At 47.4% G+C, this 23,108-nt stretch overlaps 1 protein-coding gene across 2 annotated transcripts in view; it reads left to right on the forward strand.

Annotated features, from left to right (window-relative positions):
- The window catches only part of TMEM184B (transmembrane protein 184B), a 905,911-nt gene that overhangs the window by 74,228 nt on the left and 808,575 nt on the right, over positions 1 to 23,108 (forward strand). For both annotated transcript variants that reach the window (XM_069652979.1, XM_069652978.1), the window contains exon 2: positions 10,840 to 11,071. In XM_069652979.1, coding sequence (XP_069509080.1) covers positions 10,847 to 11,071 — 225 coding nt within the window. In that variant the 5' untranslated portion in view covers positions 10,840 to 10,846. The remainder of the gene's footprint in view (positions 1 to 10,839; positions 11,072 to 23,108) is intronic.

Raw genomic sequence — 23,108 nt, forward strand, 5'->3', positions numbered from 1 at the left:
AACCGCTATGCCGGACAATTCGGCATACTTCTGCATGACCTCCAAAACATACTGGAGGTTCTCCTCCGGATACTTTAGGTACAGCAGCAAGTCATCGGCATATAGGGATATCAAGTGGCTCTCTCCTCCCACCTCGATGCCCACCAGGTCATATTGCTGTCTAAGATATACCGCTAAGGGTTCCAAGGCCAATATGTATAACATCGGGGACCAAGGTGCGCACCCTAGCCGTTGGCTGGCTATACAGCAGCCTCACCCATCTGATATAGCCTGGCCCGAACCCGTATTCCCCCAGGACCGCGAACAGCCACGGCCACCTCACCGAATCAAATGCCTTGACTGCGTCTAAGGAAATCACTGCCATTTCCTCATCCCTTCTGTTCCCTTCTTCGATCACCCGGTGGAGCCGCCTATGATTATGGGTTATATTCCTGCCAGGGACATAACCTGTCTGATCCGAGTGTTTCAGTCTGCCGATGACCTTGCGTAGCCTGTCCGCCAGGACCGCTGTCAGGATCTTACTGTCTTGGTTCAACATCGACAGCGGTCTGTACGACCCACAGTGTTGTCTCGGCTTGTTAGGCTTGGGAAGCGGCCCGATCAGCGCCTCTCTGAGCGTGTCCGGGAATCGGCCTTCCTCAAATGATTCATTATACATCTCCAGCATAGGGGGGAGTATCTCTGCGCTATATGTTTTGTAGAACTCACTCGGGAGTCCATCAGTGCCCGGGGTCTTGCAAGTAGGCAGCCGTTTCACCACCTCTTCCAGTTCATCTAGCATAATGGGACCATCTAACTCCTCCCTTTCCTCTGCACTAATTCTAGGCAATTCCATATCTTCCAGTGTGTCCCTGATTTTATCCAGATTGTCTTCCCCTTTGTCCTCATACAGCGCTTTATAATAATCTAAGAAAGCAGCGTTAACCTCTTCCTGAGTGTGAGCCTCCTCCCCATTTTCCCTTTCTATCATCATGATCGGGGCCCTAGGGGTTTCCCTCTTATAAAGCCATGCCAGTAGGCGACCAGTTTTGTCACCGCCTGCATGCTGCCTCTCCACGTATTTCCTGTAGTTGAGGTCACAAAGCCGCTCCCAAAGCTCCGAGCATCGTTGCTGTAATTCAAGTACTAGGTCTGTGTCCCCCCCCGCTCTGGTACATTCACGCTCCAATTCTTTCTCCACTTTCTCTAGCTCAGCTAGAACCCCCCCTTGCAGGCCCTTTGATTTGGAAATAGCGTCGCCCCTCAATACCACCTTGAAGGCCTCCCAAAGTGTACTAGCCGAATCTACACTGCCCGTGTTCTCCTCAAAGTACCTTATAATCGCCTCTCTAATATCCTCTCTGAAGACCGGGTCTCTAAGCGCCTCCGCCCGAAGGCGCCATGTTGGTATCCGCCCTCTGGGGCGGCCATATTGCCAGGCCATCACCAAGGGCGAATGGTCCGACAGGACCTTCGCTCTGTATTCAATCTGAGTAGTTGCTATCGCCACTTCTGGCGTGGCAAAGAAATAGTCTAGTCTCGTATGCAACTGTTGAGGGGCCGAATAATGAGAGTACTGCAAGGCAGTGGGGTGTTTCAATCTCCAGACATCTTCTAGTCCAAAATCGTCTAATAGTACCCGTAAAGCCCTAGCCGCCGGGGTGGGCCTGTCCACTTTACTGTCGGACCTATCTATCTTGGGGTCAAGAACACAGTTGAAGTCCCCCCCCCCCAGATAATTGGTTCCTCTGCGCACGGGCCCAGGCGTGTACATAAAGTCCTGAAGTATATAGCAGTATTCTGGTTGGGGGCATATGTATTAATAATACTCAGTCCTCTGTTCTCAATCAGTGCCCTTAGTATTACCAGCCTACCCTCCGTGTCTACCTCCTCTCGTACAATTCTGAGTGGGACATGCGGGGCTCACCCAGATCAGCACACCCCTGGCATAGGCCGAGTACGGGGAGCCCACCACCGTGCCACCCCATTTTTTCTTTACAAGGTCTAGTTTATGTTGGGTCAGGTGCGTTTCTTGTAGCAGGGCAATGTCGATCTTCTGTCGTTTAAGATACAACATGACTTTATTTCTTTTCAGGTAATTATTGAGTCCGCGGACGTTCCAGGTGGCAATCTTAAGGTCTCCCATGGCAATTATGTGTCTTCCCATCCCATTTGCAGGAACCTCCAGCAGTTCGCATGACACAGAAGGCGTCCCACTGCAGCCACTCCGCGAATAAGCTCATTCCCCAACTAACTACACACACAACCAAACCCCAACTCCCTTTCCCCTCCCTCACCCGCCCTCCCCCCAACACCACACACCCCAACTGTTGCCCAGCTTCAACAACAGAGCTCAGGCACCCCCACATCTAGTTCCGCAATCACCGATCAGTGCACGGAGCCCAGTAGGGTGAGGTCGCCCTAATGGCCACCTAACCTAAGCTATTGTGGGGAAAGAGTATCGCTCCATGGGGCTCCCGTTCGATAATAATCCCAGTGTTTGCGACAAACAGTACAACCAACTGACCTTTCATACCGAAGGTTCCGAACCGACTATAATCAAGTCTCAAAGTCCATGAGTCGCGCCATCTTGCGACGCCATTTTACGCCTTCCGCAGCTCCTCCGAGTCCTTCTTGGGCCGGTCCGCCGATTCCTGGGGGCACCCCTGTGTGTCGAGCCGCTCCATGGCGTCCTCTGGGGTCTCGAAAAATAAAGTTTTATGCGCCTGTATAACCTTCAGTTTTGCAGGATAAAGCAACATATATTTATAACCTGCCTCCCTCAGCCTCCGTTTCACAGTCCCAAAATTCATGCGGCTCCGCTGCACAGCTAGAGTGTAATCCGGATACGCCGTGATGTTTGCTGCTCCTCTCTTGATCGTGCCTCCTTTTCGAAAATGTTCCAATATTCTTTCCCGATCGCGGTAGTTAAGAATTTTGGCAATGATGGGTCTAGGCGGGTTTCCGGGAGGCGGCCTCCTCGTTAAGGCTCTATGCGCTCTTTCCACTGCGAAGCCTTGGGATAAGGCCCCTCTGGGTATCTCATGCAGTAACATGGTCTCAACAAAGTCAGTAGGGTCATGGCCCTCCGTCCCCTCCGGTAGGCCCACAATGCGGATATTGTTGCGACGGGCTCGTCCTTCCGCCTCCTCCGCTCTACTTTCCAAGTTGCCCACCCTTTGAATTAGGGCGTGCAGTTTTGCCTTGTGGGTGGCGCAGTCCGCCGTATTCGGGCCAACTTCTTTTTCCAGGGACTCTGTGCGCTCTGCCAGAACCCTAACGTCCTGTCTCAGCAGATTGACGTCCTCCTGGACCTCCCCAACTTTGAGGTCCAATGCCGTTTTTAATTCAGAGACAGCCAGTTCTAATTTCGACTCCCAGGCTGCTCTCAGGTCCGCAATCGCCGCCAGGATTTCTTGATTAGAGCTCGAAGGCGTCGCGCCACCCACGGCCGATGCATCTTTATTCTTGGTGGCGTCCGGGCCCGGGGACGTCTTAGTGAAGTCGTCCAGCGTGGGCTGTTTCGCCTTGGGTCGCACTGCCTTACTTGACATGGTTCTGGGGATGTGCAGGTCTTTCAAATGATGAGTGGGCGCACTGTACGCTGGCCTCATTGGGTCTTCCCGCTACTCTTTTCTAATCCGTCTCGGGCCTATGTCGGCCATTTTGAGTCGCCCTTTGTCCTCAACGTCTCTCGACTTTTCTTCTCCAATCTTCGCCGCCGTAGCTACTATGTCCTCCAAAAGTTCACAGTGCATAGGTAGCACTTTCACACGCTGGCATGCGTATCGTCGGTGTTCAATAAGCAGTCACACCGCACTAATTTGCCCAGATCTGTTCAGGATCTCGGGAGCTCTGCTGGAACGCGTCCTCCTACATGGCTCTCGTAGCCACGCCCCCCCGCAGCCTCGACTTCTTAACATGGCCTTTGACGGCACACATTTATTTGGCAGCAAGGCTGACGAGAGTCTGCAGAAGCTGCAGACCTCCGAAGCGGCAGCCAAATCCCTTGGCGCTGCAATCAGACAGCCACAAACTCGTCCCATGGGTACAGCTTGCAGTGGCAGGTACTTTCGCTATCCCTCCTCAGTTGGAAGAGGGAGAGGGCTGTCGCATCAAAGAGGTCAGAGAAGATTCCCCCATGGTGGACGGGGAAGAGGTGCTAAGACCGCCCAGGCAACGGCTGCTTTATCCTCAGCTGCTGCGTCAGCCACCTCAAAACCCCTCTGAGGCCTTACTCCACAAAACCCTGGTGGGAGGCAGACTCTCACAGCATCTGAAAGAAAGGCGGGGTATTACCTCAGATGCATGGGCATTGGAAACAGTAGCCCAGGGTTACTGCCTTCCCTTTCTAAAAAGGCCTCCGGATCATCCACCTGGGAGCAGCTCTTAAAATGTTCCAGATTTGCTCCTTATGCAGGAAATCTTGAACATGCTGAAGAAAGGTGCTATAGAACTCTTAGCTGTAGCGGAGAGGAACCAGGGTTGGTACTCCCCTTACTTTCTAATCCCCTAGAAGGACGGAGGATTGAGACCCATCTTGGACTTAAGAGACTTGAACAAGTTCCTCAGAAAGGACAAGTTCAAGATGGTTACCGTTTCTCAGATCCTTCAGGACCTCAAGCTTCAGGACTGAATGTTGTCATTGGACCTTCAGTATGCTTACTTTCATGTGCCAATCCATCACAGACACAGAAAGTACCTGAGGTTCGCCGTTGGTGGTTCTCATTATCAGTTTCGAGTTCTGCCATTTGGGCTGACCTACGCCCTGAGGGGTTTCACCAAGTTGATGGCGGTGGTAGCAGCGAGTCTCAGGAGAAGGGGGGGATGTACGTCTACCCCTACCTGGACGATTGGCTGATCAGGGCATGTTCTCCCGAACAGGCACTGGAACATCTCAGCTCCACCTGTCACTCCCTTCACAAACTGGGCTTCTCCCTCAACTTCAAGTCGTCTCACATGATGCCATCTAAAAGGCTCCAATTCATCAGAGCTGTCCTAGACGCTTCCTTGGGAAAAGCCTCACCACCTGAGGTGAGGGCTTCAAGACATTCTGCAGATGGTCACCAAATTCCAGAGTGCCCACCGTCTTCCTGCCTTCGATTTATTTTTTGAGGTTGCTCGGCCTCATGGCAGCCTGCATTTTCCTGGTGCCAGAGGCCCGCCTCAGAATGAGATCCCTTCAGTGGGCCCTCAGGGCTCAATGGTCCCAATTCTCAGGCAGGATGTCGGACCTCCTTCAGGTTCTGAGCAGAGTCGCACAGGACCTTTTGTGGTGGGCCTGCAAGAACAACATTTTGAAAGGAGAACATTTTTGGCATCCAGTGTCGGAGATAACAGTAGTGACGTACCCCTCACTCACGGTGTCACAAGTCTCTCCCCTTCTCACCTGTTTTTCCTGTTTGCTTGCAACCTTCTTTTGTGACTTCTTTCGCACGGTCTGGGATTTGTATAAGCCCGTGCGCGGGTCTTCGGATTCCAGCGTGCTTCGTTCAGATAGTCCGGGATGGAACCAGGAAGGAACAATGTCCGCGCGCGGAGGCACAGAAGCCGTGACTCGAGCGGGGGGACGAAAATCTAGGAAAGTTCAGTAAAGTTTGAAGGATGAAAGGAAAGGAGGAGGAATCAAGGAACCGGGAAATAGAATTAAGAAGATTAGCCCCGAGCGAACTCTTGCAGCACACGTCCAGCTACAGCGAGCAGAGCCGCGTGGGCGTGTCCGTTTTGTAGAGCGTGTAGAGCAGAGACTGGCAAGCAGTGTTCCGCTTCAAGAATGCGTAGGGATTCTTGTGCCATAAGTTATTTGCAGTACCACATATTAGCAAGTTCAAATAAGTGAGTCCCATATCTCTTCTGCTCCAAGCTGGTAACACTTTACCTGGGGGATAGGCAGCAAATGAAGGAAGGTGTATCCTTTTCAGGCTGCAGCATATCCTGCTGGGTGAGATATTGAGCTAGTTTTCAATTTATTGTAACTTCTAACGAAAAGGTTAAATAGGGTAATATTTTCTTTTCACATTACCTTGAGATCGTAATTTGATAATGATCAGACACATGACACTACACCGGTTTCCCGTGCCTCTTCCTTTAATGTATTACAGTGTGAGAATTTTCTTTGTGCGTCATCCCTGAAAGCATTGTAGTGAGTTCCTAGAGAGAGAAGCGGCTAACCCTTTCTCAACAATTCAGATAGGGCCACCTTAAGTCAGAATAGGCTTATAAGTATACTTTCCAGACATATCTGGTCTTATTACACTTAAATTAAGTGATATAATGTAACCAAAGAGTATCCTAGTACATTTCTATGGTAGGATCACAGTGCAGTGTTTTTAATACATTTAAATCAGGGATAGCTACTAGAATTCCTGTTTTTGGTAGACGATTCTAGCAACCCCTTTTGGTACCTTTTGAAAGAGTTTTAAAGTTTGGAAAAGGTTTTAATGTTCCCCCAAAGGAACTGATGAGACAAAGTTTGTAGATTGCTACACCGCCGTGGTTATAGGATCAATCCAGATACCTGTCACTTCTAATACTCGGGTGCAAAAAAGAAGCAACCTATGCCAGGCAGCGACAGAGGAGATCCCCTTGAACTCCTGTCACAGAAGACTAGGGAAGGACGGATGGAAGTAAGCAGTCAGTTTTTGGTTCAATGGAAGTAATTGGAGAATATTGGTAGAGGGCGCCTCCAAAATCCCATTACCCCAAGGAGCAGTATACTATTGGAGGGAAATCTAAAGAATATGCCAGGGCCACAGGGCCTTGGGGCAGGAACGCAAGGTGCCAACCAGTCCCTGAAGATTAGTTTTGAGGGCGACTCGAGAACTAAGCTTGCAGGGAAGTGACAAGAATCTGGTACCCATGGCTTTGAATCCCTGGACTAGTGATAACCCAGATAAAGGAAAACAAAGCAATTCTAATCTCTCTTGCCAAGAGGGTGACCCAGCAGCTAGGAGGAGAAGCAACAATGAGGAAGGCACCAGGAACTCGACCAAGCAAATATGTATGGCTCGAGGGGACAGTCTTAGCACCCGTCGAACAAGGAATAGTTCCACGGGTGGTGCAATGATTGGACGATGTTTGGACTGACTCAGAAAAAAGTATGGAAAGTTTCAGGCGGCTTGTCAAGAGAGAGGTTATAGGGGTTCCCAAAATCTGTTATTACTAGAAACCGCAAACTTATGAAGGAACAACTATGATAAGTAATGTGCTCACAATTCGAGAAGTGTGTAGTGTTTTCCTGCCTAAATGCATTGCGAGTTTCTCCCTTCAACCGTCCCCCACTAGAACTGTATCTCACTTGGACCAGCCTGTTTTGCACCCCAGCTTAAGGACCCTGCCTCAAGAGCCATTCTGCTGCTCTTTTATTGTTAAGATACCTCTGCAGCAGCATTGTGATCTTGTTGGATCTTCCGACTATCTTGGACGGCACCTTTGCAACCTTGGACACCCATTGAGAGTTTGAGACATCCACCTACTGGCTCTGGTCGAGAACACCCGAACTATGCTGATGCATTCACACACAGATGTGTTTCCAGAGAAACCTGAAGACCCTTCAGAATTGCTGGGTCTCTGAATGTGATTGCACCCATTGAAGAACATTGATCGTACTAAGCAGTTGTGAATCTAAACCAATTAACACTAACCCTGTGGTTAGGACAACAAGAATTCACCTGAAGACATGAGGTTTGTGAAAGGTTATTTAACTTCTTTTGGCATAAACATTTTCATACCTACAAAGTTATATAACATGATCTTGCCTTAACTCTGGTGTGGACATTCCTTTAATCCATAGTATTCAAGTGTAAATCTGGATTTGACCTCCTTGCCTGCTATGCTACTGAAGAGGCAAAGAGAAACCCCTGTTCTACCTAGATATGTTCTCCACTTGGTACCTATATACGTTGTGGAGGTAGACGACAGACCAGCTTTCACTTTCCGAGCATCATGCATACTTGTCACAGTTTACCACCGTAATCCCTTTATTTCAAATAATCTATGGCTTCATCCATCCTATCTTACTCCTCACCTGCTGCACCTTTATCTGTCCTCTGTGACGAATCCAGGGAATTTGTCTCCTCTCTGCAAGGGGCAAACACCCCTTTTTGGACTAGGGAGGTGAGCTTGCTAAGCTTAACACCCCAGAGGGGGCAGCGCAAGTTGGATCTCACTGGGGGTTACCTGGTCCCTCCCCTCACCACACTCTTAGAGGACCAGAGATGACTTGAAATGGATATAAATTGTCCTCCATTATCGCAAGAACCTAATGTCTTTGTTGGCTACATGGGAATTAAATTGTATGATAACTGGAAGATTTGTGTAAGAATGACTGGCGTGGTTTCTGACCCTCTCTAGGCACAGTACTCTCAGGGAGTGAGGTAACAATTGGCAGGGTTCCATGTAATAATGTTGCCACAAAAAATATCGCCATGCAAAAATATTGCCGAAAAATGGCAGTTTTTTGTGGGGACATTATTGCATGGAACATGCGGGGGACTCCCCATATATGGTCACCCATATAATATTGCCACAACCTTTTCCCGGCGATATTATGTACGGCGACCATATATATGGGGATAATATTACCTGATACCGTTGGCAGCCCGAGAACCATTCGGGAATAGAACAGGAAAAAGGCCAGAGCCCTGGAGTTAGAGAGGCGCGGGACCCCCCCCCCCTCACACCCGAGTGTAGTGGCAGGGGATGGAGTATGCACTTCAGGTGTGGCGGACCCGACTGTGGCCTAGCTTGCGGAACACTCGCAGCCCCGCCGGAAGAAGAGCCACACAGAGCACAAGAGGCCTGCAGGATAAGGAGGCAAGCTCTGCGTAGAGCATGGAGCGTCCCGCCAAGAGGAGCTGTGCAGAGCACAGGCCGGCGGATAACTGGAATACTGAGAAGACTGGCCACGGGAAAAGGAGGCAAGCTCCTTCCGGAGCTAAGCATTCAGAAGAGGCTGCAGAAGTGGAGTTATTTACTGACCTCAAGTCTCCCGAGGAGCAACTCCGGGGAACCGGGGGAGACTAGGCTGAACAAGACCCCAGGTGACGGAATTCGGACCCCAAGGTGTGGTGAGAGGAACGTGACCCCTAGGAGGTTGTGACAGAAGTGAGACTCTAATTCTGCTTGAGAGAACCAGCCTTATGGTGTGAGAGTAAACAAATCCCAAGACGGTGTCGGAGAAAGCGGGTCCCAAGGTGGGGCGAAGAAGCAGGATGCCAAAGTGGTGTGAGAGGTGAAAACCCCAGGTGCGGTGAGAAAGACCTGGCCCCTAATTGGGGTGAGAGCAACCAAAACCCCAAGGTGGGGAGAAGTGCCGCCCCAAGCAGGGGTGAGGGAAGCTACAACCCAAAGCCGATTACAAACCAAAAACTGTCTTGAGGGCAAGAATGTTTCTAGGAAAGAATTCTCAGAAGACCCTCACAAGGAGGGGGAGCCACAAGCCAGACGCTCTCCCAGTGAAAAAGGACACACCAAGAGACATTTCCGAGATTTGATTGAACTGTGCAGAGGGGAGAGAGCGATTTTTCAAAGACATTTCACCTACGAAGAGTGACATTCCAGGTTGGGGGTCAGAAGTCAGCTACCGTTCCGTGGCTAAGGCCTAGGGCTTAAGTATACCAGTACTTGATCTCTGTCTATAGTGGTAGGGACAGAACCCAGGGTAGTATAGGTGTCCGGACAGAGGAATTTCTTGTTTTGTAACGACCTTCCTGGCAAGCATCCTTTATACAGTTCCTTTGTAGAAAAGGGCACATTTCTTACACCTAGGGACAGTGTAGGTTTGTGATTGATAATGAAGGAAAGTCTGATACAATGCCACCTTGTCGGTCTCCTGATTCTGATCTACCACACCTCCTATTCCCAAACCCTACAGTTTTTGTTCATACACCCAGTGTTGCATCAAAATTAAGATCTGCTTTCCTTCTTACTCCCCATATTTCACTTCCAGCCGCTGGGCTTTAGATCTGCCCTGGGATGTTTCGACAGTAAAACAGCAGATCCTCCTATTTAACTTCCCTCTTCATCACCCAACACTACTGCCTCCAAAAGATTCTGACTTCTCTTTTTCCAAATTGAATGGACATCTATACATCAGGTCTTGGCATCATTGCTTTATTCCTTGTGACACCCCCATTTTTCATACTTGACAGTGTTGCAACTTAGTTTGACATCCTTACTGTGCTGTCCGATAGTAACCATGCACTATGATTACACTTAAGTTTCTGATCGAGATCCTTTACAAAGAAAGAAGTATTCATGCAATGTATTTCATCAGGCCCCTAGCGGAGCAATAGGAGTCTGGTATCTTGGGTAGTAATTCTGCATCAGTGCCCAGTGAGTCTCTTGCAGACACTCTGTTGTTTATTAGTTAGGAGTGGCATATCCATTGAGGGATTGGTTCTGTCCCTATTAGCAGGTTGAGTATCTCGCTCCCTCTCTGTTCTACCTTCCCCTTTTCCGTATTTTGAGGATCCATGGGTGTTGAACTGAAATAGGTATTATAGCTACAGCGGAAGGTTTGAATGGCTTGTAACTGTAGGTGGAAGCCGTGGGGAAGTGACAGACCCCTTTTGTTTACCGACTGCATGTTCAAGCGCAGTTTCTAAATTGTGTTGGACGTTTTGTGAGTGAGGTACATTGGAGTCACTGACCAAAGGGTCAGCAGCCTTTGTCTCTCCAGATGTTTTGGACTGCAACACCCATCCACCTTACCAGCATTTCCAGTGGTGAGGGACCATGGGAGTTGTAGTTGAAAACATCTGGAGAGCCACAGGTGGAAGACTCCTGTGTGTCACGTTAATGCCCAGAATTCTGATCAGTCGGTCTCATCTCAATTTTCTTGTCTCTTTCCCGCACCAGCGTGCCAATGCCTGGCCTCCTTGCTATTGCCACTCTTGGGGACCCAGATGACGAGGCTGTGATGTCCACGGGGGCCATGGCTCCCGATGAAATAATGCCCACTGCTACTGGACCAGATTTTGTCCCCCTGGCTCTTGGCCCACTGGAGCAACCAATGTTTCTCATGAGCACCACAACACAGGCGATCTCTGGGTTCTTCGTTTGGACGGCGCTGCTAATTACCTGCCATCAAGTATGTTGTATTTTAGAAATCTTTATTATTGAACTTTTGTATTATAGTTTCTAATCCATGCAAACATAAATTTGTGCGTAGGAAGGAAAGCTTACAAACCTGTGCTGATGGGTAGTTCAAATATGGAGGTGTCACAAAAATACCAAGAGTTGTATCGGACTGTTCTCTGGACGTCTGTAAGTTATGTGTGTGTAGGTTAAAAGATTTCTTGGTTTGTAATTGCGCCAATCCTGCTTAATTTTCAAAATCATTTATACCTTATTGCTTTAAAAACCATAGCACTTTTATTCATTACACATGAACCTACTTTACAAATGAGCCCAATTTGGCACTGGGATTAATTATAATTAACTTGGGATAGACTCCATTACAAACCACGAAACCTACATGATAAATGTTTGCTTATTCAGTTACCTAAAAGTAGAAATGTCACAGCTGGTTCTTTTTTTTCTTTCTCCCGTTTAGTGCACCCTTATAGCAACTCTATACACTGTTGAGGTCTCTCAGTCCTATTTTGTTGTGGTTTCGCATATTAATTTAACCCCATTCGCTTTCCCCTAGTAACACAGAATTCAAAGAAGTCAGAAATGTAAGAACCAAGAGAAGAACACTTTTGCTTGTTTAAAGCTCAAATCCACTGCTCTCTTACTGCAGAGAGCATCATTTACTCTGTGCTATACATTAGTAAAGATCTGTCCCACTTGTTTGTTGCTGGACCTATCCCATAGTCCTTTTCAATGTCAGGCTTGTTTCTCTTGTTTGCTATATTAATTGATAATTTTCAAGGTACTGCCCAACAGTCACATCAGAATACTGACACATAGAATACTAGCTGTCCCTGGCCACGCGTTGCTGTTGCTCAGTCTGTTTAAATGGAAAAGAAAGAAAAGAGCGCACATTTCTAATATGTTTAATTCCACAATGCTTGTGTGTATACAATATTTTTTGTTGTTCCATTGTCTTTGTAGATATAGAGATTGTCTGGTTTGCCGACTGTAGAACACGCAACATATAATTGTCCATGTGAGAAGCAATCCGTGTCTAGATCTAAACCGCACAATTGTAAAGATTGGCCTTGAGCTTTGTTGATGGTGATTGCAAACGCAAGTTGGCATGAATTGAGCTGTTAAGCACGAGTTGTTTTTCCTGATGTTAGATAAGCAAAGTTTTTAATGGCTCTGGCGGTTCTCCAAGCTGAGGCAGTTTAATTTTCCCGGCAGCGCAACACATTCCTTTCGTTTCTCCATAAAATTTCAGAGCCTTGCAATAAGGACACACTTCCTTCATAGTGACGATGAGAACATGCCGGCACAAACTATAATCATCAGCTGGGTTGTACCGGAATGCAATGCGATTGTAATTGCGTGATTGCTGAACACGGAGTCGTGTTTGACGCTGATCTGCTGTTTCTCATTGACGTCTTTTAGCCACTCTCAGCCTGTCGCGTTGATTCTGTTGAGAACAAAGCAGATCTGAAGCTGCAGAATGCGATCGCCGTGCTTGCACCCGTGCATCCTGAAGTCTCGCTGCGCGTCGCTCTGCTGTTTCCTCGGCACATAAGCCATTCTAAATCGGAAACATTGACATGGAATCATAAAATATTTAGTATAGAGTGTGTTGTTTTTACATCCATCAGATGGCGCTGTTTTTCCGTAAAAACATGAAAATGTTTAGTATATCGTGTGTTGCTTTTATGTCCCAACAGATGGCGCTTTTGTTTGGAAAAAGCATGTTTTTACCTGTCACAGGTGTGACATCTATGTGTGGTAGGTATATAAAAACATGCGCGTGTTCGAATGCAACATTGTGTCAAAATTTCAAAGTAATCAGTGAAGAACTTTCGGAGATTTAAGATTTTGAACAAACAAACATTTACATTTTTATTTACATAGATGTGTCTCCAGCAACTCTACTTGGCCTGTCTTTTGTCATAAAAAGCCTGTTATCTCAACATTGAAAGCTCAATTGCTTTGTGTATGCCTTGTTGACCTTCTTTCCAAGTTTAGAGATGATAGTGAGGATTGTGTAGGGCTTTCAAACGTCTTGGTGACTTTATAGCAGGTGCATAAGTCTCCCTTGTGACAAACCACATGCACAACCAGTCCTTTCTCAGCTACGTACCGTGACCCATTCCTGTTGAGCTATGGTTGAGCAAGTATTCGACAAAATTGCTAATTTCTTTCAAAATAGTTTCTTATTAGCTGAATATAACTCTCAATTAACTAAAGTTGGGGATTGTTGGCAGGGATTGCCCCAGGACCCTATTGCCCCCTTTTGTTCTTTATCCCCCCTGCACATGAACACTCTTTTCACCGGTGCATACACACAGATGCACTTGTACTCGCTTGCACGCATGCTCGTACTTGCTTGCAGACATATATATATATATATACACACACACCTGTCCCTTTCTCACATGTGCAGACCTACTTAATCACATGCAAGCGAACTGACATACCTTGCATTTTAAACTGTCATTTTATTTTATCCTCACAACTTTCCAGTTCTTGCAGGGGAGATGGTGGCATGTCCAGGCCCCGGGATAGAACATCCACTACAGTGGGAAGAGTGGGCTAAATCTACCCCGTACAGTTGGTAGCAAGGGAAGCCAGACGGGACATGGTACCTTAAGTGGGAAGGATCCTCCAACGGTGGCAGTTGTTCCTGGCAGTGGGTGCAAGTCGCGTCGTCGTCCAGGGGAAGAGAAGATCTCGACTTGGAGGAAAGATGAAGGTTGTTGCACTGCCAGGGAAGAAACCAGCCGCAGAGTTTTCCGGTCTAAAGCACCTATCATGCTGTTCATGGTCCTGTTAAACCTTTCTACCAACCCATTGGTCTGGGGGTGGTATGCGGTTGAGAACTTGTAAGTAACTCCACAGGTTTTCCACATGGCTTTCATGTAGTGGGACATAAAGTTTGACCCCCTGTCGGATATTACTTCCTTAGGAAACCCAACCCTGGTAAAAATACCAAGGAGGGCCTTAACCACAGCCGGAGCTGTAACAGTCCTCATAGGAATTGCCTCAGGGTATCTAGTAGCATGGTCTACTACAACAAGGATAAACCTGTTGCCTGAGGAGGTTGGGGGATCAAGGGGACCAACAATATCAATCCCTACCCTCTCAAATGTGACTCCCACAACTGGGAGAGGCACTAAAGGTGCCACATTCTTGGAGCCAACCTTACCAGAAGTTTGGCAGGTATGGCAGCTCCTGCAAAACTTATCGACTTCTGCCCCCATTTTTGGCCAATAGAAGTAGAGTGAGAGCCTTTCCTTGGTCTTCTTGAAACTCAAGTGACCAGCCAAAGGAATCTCGTGGGCTAAGTGCAAGAACTGTTGTCTGTTTTCTTGAGGTACTACAAGGCGTTTGTAGTCTCCAGGTTCAGACTCAGTTGGTTCACTGTAGAAGAGGCCATCTTCCCAGTGCAACCTATACTTCCCAGGCTCTTGCCCATCAGCCTGAGCAGCTGCCTGGTGGCGGAGACCCTCCCAGAGTTGGACATTCTCTTTGTCCCTTACGGAAAGCTGCCCTGCTGGGCCCACCTTCTGCCAGTAAAGACTGCAGCTCAGGATGGTCCTCAGGGTCTAGATCTCCAATAAGTTCTTGGCCTCCCACTAGCTCTTCTTCAGAGTCTAGTTCAACTACACAGGGTTGTACCTCCCTCTCAGCCTCAGTTGGAGGTGGAGTTACAGGTGTAACTGTTGGAAGCACTGGAGTGCTTGCTGCTGACTTTTTCCTAGGAGTCTTGGGTTGCCCCTTTGCTCCTGATCTGGTAGTTACTGCAGTGAGTTGCTCCAGTGGTAAAGGAGTGATCTCCGTCATCTCCTGAGATAATCCTCGCAGGGTTTTCTCTCTTGCAGGTTTTGTGAGCACCTGTAACCTTTTACTAGGTGGTCTGGGGGTATGTGACACAACTCCAAGAGCTTTCAGGTCATTACCCAACAGAACCCTACCTGGTACTTCACATTGTACACTGACCGGTATCTTTAGAGCCATGTCATTACACTGGATGAGAACTGGTAACTGGGGACACATCTACACAGGCCCTCCAGCTAACTTGGTAAGGCATTTGGGTGCCTTAGCAACATCCTCTGCCTTGAAAAATGATTCATCCACCACAGTTATGCTGGCCCCAATGTCTCTAATGGCAGGAGTCTCCTGACCATTCACCTGGACACTGTCTTTATAATACTCTTTAGTATTATCTGGGATAGAATTATACACATCTAAGTTCTGTTGTTCCCACAACCCCAGAGAGACTAAAGAAACACTGGCTGAGACACCAATGGGTTCATCAGCCAGCAGTAGAAAGTTTCCACTTGCCATTGGGACTTCCTCTTCTGGAGCGAAGGCTAAGGAGGCAAGTTGGATCCCTGAAGGTTTACCCTTGCATCTGGGATCTCCTTTCACATGGTCAATAGAGCCACAAACAAAGCATTTACCAAATGCCTTCTGGAATGGGGGCTTGTTCTGACCTCCCTCTGGTTTGGCACCAGAGGAGACACTATTCTGCTGTGGATTCCCTGGTGGCTTACCCTTCTGGTTTTGTTTGGGGACCTCTTTGGAATTTGCAGTATTAGAATTCTCTTTGGAGTCCTTTTTAGGCTGTTTCCCCTCATCCTTTTTCTGAGTTACCCCAGAATCCTTGTGAGTGGCCCTTTTGGCAACCCACAAGTCAGCAGCCTTAGCTAGTTTTTGGGAATCTAATTCCTTTGAATCAGCCAAATGCTGTCTGAGCTCAGGAGAGCAGGCATCATAAATTGCCTCCAACATAAAGAGATTCTTCATACCTTCATAAGTGTTCACCTTGTAACCCTTAATCCATCCCTCTAAGTTTTTCAACCCTTCACTCACCCAGGTAGCCCAAGGGGTACCATCATGCTTTTTGAGGGTCCTAAACCTCTTAAGATACTGGGAAGGGGTCTTCCCAAATCTAGCTATCAGAGCTAGTTTCACACATTCATACTCTTTCCTATCCTCCTCCCCCAACTCCATTACCACATCAGTTGCAACAGGGGGAAGCCTAGAGAACAACCAGGTGAGTAAGTCATTTCCTGTGATGTTCTGGAGCCCATGATTATATTCAAACAGAGACAACCAATTCAACACATCCAACTTAGGCTCATACATACCAACCAATTCTTTAGGCTTCCGGGGTCTTTTAGGACTGGAACTTCTAGAGGAGCCAGAGAGAGAAGCATTTTCAACAGATAATTTCTTCATTTCTAGCTCATGCTTGAGCTCCATTTCCCTTAGCCTTAGTTCTTGATTCAGTTCCTGGTGTCTCTGTTCAGCTTGAGTATTCAGTCTCTTGAACTCTAGTTCAAGTTTCATTTTCTCTAATTCAAGATATTGAGGACTAAGTGTGGGACTTGGCAAAGGCCCAGTAGGTACAGCAGGTAGAGCAGACAGAGGCCTAGGGGGGACAGTTACAGCAGCCTCACCCTCCTCTTCTGACTCTTCCTCAAGAATGTCCACATTTTGATCAACATCAATCTCTATACTGTTATCTACATTTTCTGGCATGGTAGGTTCCTCTGAACCATCATCAAGACTTTGGTTAGCGAACAACCTTTCTATCAATTCCATTTTCTTGCCTTTAGTCAGGAGATTCTTATGCTTACATAGAACTCTTAAACAATCAGCAGTTTTTGTAGCAAGGGATCCTTGACTATAATTTTCCATAGTTGACATGTTAGATTACTTTTTCAGTGCTAAGCTTTGTGGTTAGTTCTACTAAGGTATCCTAAAGCACTCTAAAATGTATACTCAATACAAATCGCACCGCTGTGTTAGTGTTAGGCAGAAACCTGTGCAGTTCCCTTAGGGAACACTGCAAAAGATTTAGGACTACAGGTGTTAGCAGTAAACCCACTTGGGTAGCAGTCTGTACCACCCAGATTTACCTGGTAGCTGTGGCTGAGCAGTCAGACTTCTCTCATGAAGAGTTAGGCAGTATGCAAAGTATACACAATAGGCACTCAGACACACCAATACAAGCAAACGCTGACCAGAGCTTTGGTATCAAAGTATATAATTATTTATTTAAAAACACACTGTTTGAAACACTCCAGCACTCTTGTTGTAAAATATTCTAAACACAGTTACTATTGTAATATATACACCCCTTTTTCCTTATCAGATAAGTCTCAGTAAAACACCACTTATTTTCATACAGAGGTGAGCGCTTAACTAGATGGCACTCCAATAAGTTTGTGAGAAAGGGAGGGAAAAAGACAATATGGAAAGGTACACCACTCTAAGACTCAGGAACACTGTTAGCAAGGCAGAAGAGCAAAAGTCACTGGTGAGCCAAAGGCTGGGCCCACTCTTAGAGAGAGCAGAGCACAAATGCGCCCAAGATCGCACAGTTACACTAGGCTTAGAAAGTCTTGCAGGGAGTTCAAAAAGAGTTTAGAGAGGCTTAGGAAAGTTTAGCCAGGGTGTCCCAGGCTAACCCAGGTTCGAAAGCCGGGGGCTAAATCTACCCCGTACAGTCGGTAGCAAGGGAAGCCAGGCGGGACACGGTAGCTTAAGTGGGAAGGATCCTCCAGCGGTGGCAGTTGTTCCTGGCAGTGGGTGCAAGTCGTGTCGTCTTCCAGGGGAAGAGAAGATCTCGACTTGGAGGAAAGATGAAGGTCGTTGCACTGCCGGGGAAGAAACCAGCCGCAGAGTTTTCCGGTTTAAGGTGGTACCTTTTGTTTCGCGGTCGTGGTAAAATGTGGTATCCTGGTTGCCGGGGTGCTTGGCACAGGCAAGGCGGCCACGAGGTACGTCGGGAAGGCGAAAAGACGGTGAAACTGGTTATCCCCACCAGTCAAAGGAAGAAGACTCTCCGGCGGGAGATCTCCTCTGGCGTTGGGAAAAGTTGGGAGACGGTTCAGCAGGGCTCCAACGGTGGTGTCATCGTGGCAGGTCGGCTCAGCTTCTCCCTCGTCGGATTCTTATGTCTTGTGGCGACTTCTGAAGTTCCAGTCCCCAAAGCCCTGCTTTTATGCAGAAAACCCCCATTCACTCAGCCTAGCTGTCACTCAAACATGCGCTCACCACTTGGGCCAATCAGGACGGAGTGCGACTTGAGTTGCCTAGGCAACTCAGTCCAGGGTGCCTAAATCCCCCTCCACCCCTCCTAAGTACCCCAGACAGAGTGGCACCACTTTGGAGGGCTTCTGTGGAGAAGCCCGCCAAAAAGTGGAACAAAGGGCTCGACTTGGGTTGGAGTCACAGAAGAGAACACAAACGCCATTTTAGAATCAAGTTTTGGCAAAAAATACCAACCAGAGAATTAATATTAATTAAACAAACCGGCGGTATGCTCGAGGCTACCGTAAATAATTAAATTAAGATAGTAGCCTAAAACAATGGGAAATCCCATAGGAAAATATTTGCGGTTGAATATAAAAAGTAGTATCCACTGCCACCAGCCAAAACTCTATCAGGGGGGACGGAGATGTGCCCCCTCGATTAACAGACCCCGGGGCAGTTGAATTGCCCCAGCCAGTACGCCCACAATATGATGGTTTGTACTGGTTCTGTTCAGAATTTAAGACTAGTAAAGTCAATGGTGACTTTACATGCCCTGGGAGACAGTAGTCAGTCCCACGTATGGAGTCTATACTGGGGGGTCAGTATGACACCCCTGTGTTACTGAACTGAGGGTGCTGTGTAACACACATCACAAAAACCCATGAAGCCCTATGGAGTAAAAGACCCCATAGCCCATTAAACACATCTAGATTCAAAGAAACACACTCAAATCATGTCCAAGAGTGGGGGTAAAAGAGTCTCACTCTTGGCAGGAGAAAAAAATAAACCCCAAAAATCCAGCAAAGCTGCTGGGGGACTCACTAGGTTAGGAAATTCAGCCTAAACAGAGAATTCTCCCTAACAACCACTAATCTAAAAAGTAGTGCATACATGTCTACCAAACCAACAAAAGCACCTATTCCCACGCTTTCCCCTGGCCACCCCAAACATTTGCCGAAAATCCGAGCAGCAGTTTAGGCTATGCGTGTCACAAAAATTGCACATTTTTCTTTATGTGAAAACCATGCAAATGGGGAAAAAACCATCTGGTTTAGTTTTTTGGGTGCTTCCTTACTTTTGATCTATTAGATAGATTTGCACCACTTTCAAGTTCTTGTTGGATGAACCTTTCTTTGCGATTCGTTAGACACATCATAAGTATTTAGCCATAGAATTTGGTGAAAAATTAGTTGATCATGGTTTCACCTTAACTATAAGGTGACAATGTTTGACTCAAGAAGGTGTGTTCCAAGTTACTATCTATGTGACTGTCTTATTATATTTGGGCTCATTTGTACTGGTGCTTCATCTTCACTAAGACTTTTAGATATCAGAAAAAAAGACAGCAATTGCCATGCACTATACAGAAATTGGACATTTTACAACGTCTGGTCTATTTAACAATGCATGGTTTCAAGTATTAACACATAATGGGTTCAATAAACCAAGACGCTTCTAAATTTTGCTTATGAATAGTGCCTCTAAAATACTCATTCAATAATAAAAACACCTTTTGTTACGACTTCTTAGTATAATTGCAAACATTAAAAACTTTTCTGTACCAGAGGGAGAAGACAGGGGTGTCCGCTTGTCTATGTATTGGTTATGGAACCCCTCGCACAAAATATTAGGAATAATGACAGAATTAAGGGGTTAGTCCGATATGGGTCTGAATATAAGCCAGCTCTATTCGCCGATGATGTGTTGGTTTATGTTACACACCCCTCACAGTCCACTCCAGCCCTCCTGCGAGAGATAGAGGAATATGGGTTACAGTCGGGCTTCAGTATAAACTGTAATCCTCCCCCTTCAAGACTCTGACACCCCACCAGCATCGACCCTGTGTCCTTGGGGACCCCAGACCGCTGCAAACCAGCATTAGATATCTGGGAATCACAATCACAAAAAACTTGCGAGAGCTATATCAAGCTACCTATAAACCGCTCTGGGACTATTCAGCGTGACCTAGACAATTGGAGCAAGCTCGGCCTCTCATGGGCGGACAGACTCGCTGCAATTAAAATGAACATCCTGCCACAACTCCTTTTTCTGTTCCAATCGCTCCCTATTGCGCTCCCGTGTGCATACTTAAACACAGCCAAGAAAGCTCTGCTAGCATTTTTCTGGTAGAAGAAGAAACTAAGAATCAAGTATAAAACACTCCTTTTCCCAAAGGAAAAAAGGCGGCTTAGCTTACCCAGATATCCACGAATACTATGCGGCGGCTCAGTTGCGCATTCTAGTAAACCATATCGGGGAATCTAAAAGTAAACAGTGCATCATTTTGGAGAACGGCCTCTTTGCTCCAGTCACCCTGGGGGAGTGGCTATGAGCTCCCCATAAAGAGATCCCACGTAGCGCAAGGGAACACCGAGTATTGGAAGCATTATGGTCCATATGGAGCAAAGGGAATCATGGCATGGCAGGCGTCACAACCTGGCCCTCACCCCTTAACTGTATATGGGCCCCCCGATCAGGGACGCCTTCTCAGAGCCCCTCCGCTTCCAACCCCTATTATACTAAGAAGGCCTGGTCAGAGCAGGTCAAATGTGGAAGGACGGGACCTTCCTAACCAAAGTCGAACTTGAAAATACGCAGCAAGGCATGAAGTTTAAATCCTTGTCATTCTTGCAGTTAAAAGGGGTCCTCACAGGTAGGAGATGGCTAGGCCAGCTACAACGCCCGCTTACCCCGTTTGAGAAAATATTAAACATGCACACAGGTACCAAGGGTCTCATATCCAGCATATACAGAGCTCTTATAGACTGGGGACACCTCGCCTCCTAGTACAAAGGCAAAATGGGATTTAGACCTGATGTTGGAAGATGATCAAAAGGGCTGGGATACAATTTATAGGGCAGTATGCAAGTCCTCCATCGCTGTACAATATAAGATGCACAACTGTAGGATCCTCACACAATGGCACTTAACTCCCCAACGATTAGCCAAAATGTATGAAGGGGTCTCCCCCTATTGCTTGAGACAATGCATGCAAGTGTGCATGTATTGGCACTTGTCGTGGGGTTGTCCCTTCATACAGCTATTTTGGAAGGACATTTTGGGGTGGATACATCAGGTGGAAGGCATCCATAGAAAATTATCCCCTCTCCTGGCCCTCTTTGGGGTTGAGGCTCTCAAGGATGGGTACGCCCTTCTCCCGCATAGGTCCAGAAATCTGCTGCTAGCAGCGCGCATCTGCGTCACAAAGTGGAAGGGCCCAACCCTACCATCCAAGATAGAGTGTCTGCGCAAAGCAAAGGAAATCTACGATATGGAAAGCCTAACGGCCCTGTTAATGGAATCGCACACTCGTGTAGACCAGCAGTGACTCACCCTCATGCAATTTTTTATAGATGCACAGAGCAATTCTGAGTAAGGGCCCACAGGAGTCTTCTGCCACAGTACATAACACTCTGCTGTGGTACCCTTGCCCCTGTGACATACATTAAGGCAGGCTCATATGCGGCGGGCCATCACAATGGATCTTGTGAGACCCACAGCACCAGTCACCCCACTGGAACGGCATACAAGACCCTCTGCAAGACTCGCACCTGCCCGGAGAACAACGCTAACTATCGCTATCCATAGGACACTATCCACACCAAGAGACTAGGACACGTGGGGGAGCCCTCGGGGGTGGGCGGGGAGGGGGACATCTACTTGGTTCCTTTTTTCTTTCTCCTTTCAGACACAGACTCTTCTTACTCCCCTCCTTTTTCTCATTTCTTTCCTTTTTCTCATCTTTACGGGGGTTGTTCAGACTGCAGGATCAATAGAGAACTCAAAACTAGGATGGGGTTTAGATTGCAGTATTTGTTTACCCAGCACTAGGGTTTTAGTAAGGTTTACAATCTGAACTAGTCCTAAGGACACTAAGTGTGGGGCAAGTGCAGTCAGGAGCAGTCTGAGGAGGACTGAGAAGCGATTACTTTGAGACTTTAGAAATAAAAAAACAACCTGAAGAACCATTCTGAGGGGAACATATTGCAGGCTTGGTCTTTGATAAATGATGACAAAGCCTTTGAAGCCGAAAGCCCAAGATCCATTAGTAACATCAGTAATGTGAGGTACCGTAAAATCACAAATTCATTCATTGAAATGGTGTATCAACTTTGAACACTGTGAACCCAGAAGACCACAATCATTGAGAAGGCTCTCACAGCCTACCAGCAGGCACCCTTTCAGAGAAAACCTTCTCCTGAAGAACTCGGGCCAGAAATATACAAAAGGCTCACATAGCCGAAACCCTTATTTCTGATGTTTGTTAATCTGCTTAGAATCACATGCTGTGCATAGGTCCGACATCCAGTGGTCACTGCGGAGTATTGCATTTTGTTTTTCGTAGTCGAAAAGGGACGTCGACAAGGCGTGTCTGAAATACTATCCCTATAGTGACGTGCGTTGTACCCACAATCCCTCACGCGTCGAGGTCCCTCAGATTGTTTTTTTCCACCCAGCTACTGGTCGCCTTTACGCGGAGCTCCTCGAGAGACATTGCAGATTTCATCTCCTCGGCCTTTGGTCGTTTTCCTATTTAGTATATAACATATCGATCCCTCCCTCGACGCAGTTGTGAAGCTGTCTCCGCCGAGCAAGATCTTCGACGGAGGGGACGAGCGGAGGAGATCCTTCGGCGTTGCCGAACACGTGGCCTGGCCTCGCAGGCCATATACAGTAGGGAGAGTGGGGTCGTGGGACATCTCTGGTTCTTTTCTGAGAATGCCTTTCCTTTTCCCCTTCCTTTCCCTTGGGGTCGTTATCACGATTTATTGCCTCGGCTATGGAGAGGACACCCTTTAGGTTTTGCCCGCGTTGCAAGGGCAAGTTTACTTGGAAGGACAAGCATTCACGGTGTAACCGCTGCTTGCCCCTCGATCACAAAGAGGAGGGTTGCATGGCTTGTCGGCTTCTTAAGCCAAAGACTCTAAAAGACCGTAGGGTCAAGAGGTGGGCGGCCTACGCTATGTCGAAGGCCGATTCTTCACCCGCCGCTGCTACCACCGACAGTG

The sequence above is a fragment of the Ambystoma mexicanum genome, chromosome 3q (assembly GCF_040938575.1).
Source record: "Ambystoma mexicanum isolate Mex_15411 chromosome 3q, UKY_AmexF1_1, whole genome shotgun sequence".
Lineage (NCBI taxonomy): Eukaryota > Metazoa > Chordata > Amphibia > Caudata > Ambystomatidae > Ambystoma > Ambystoma mexicanum.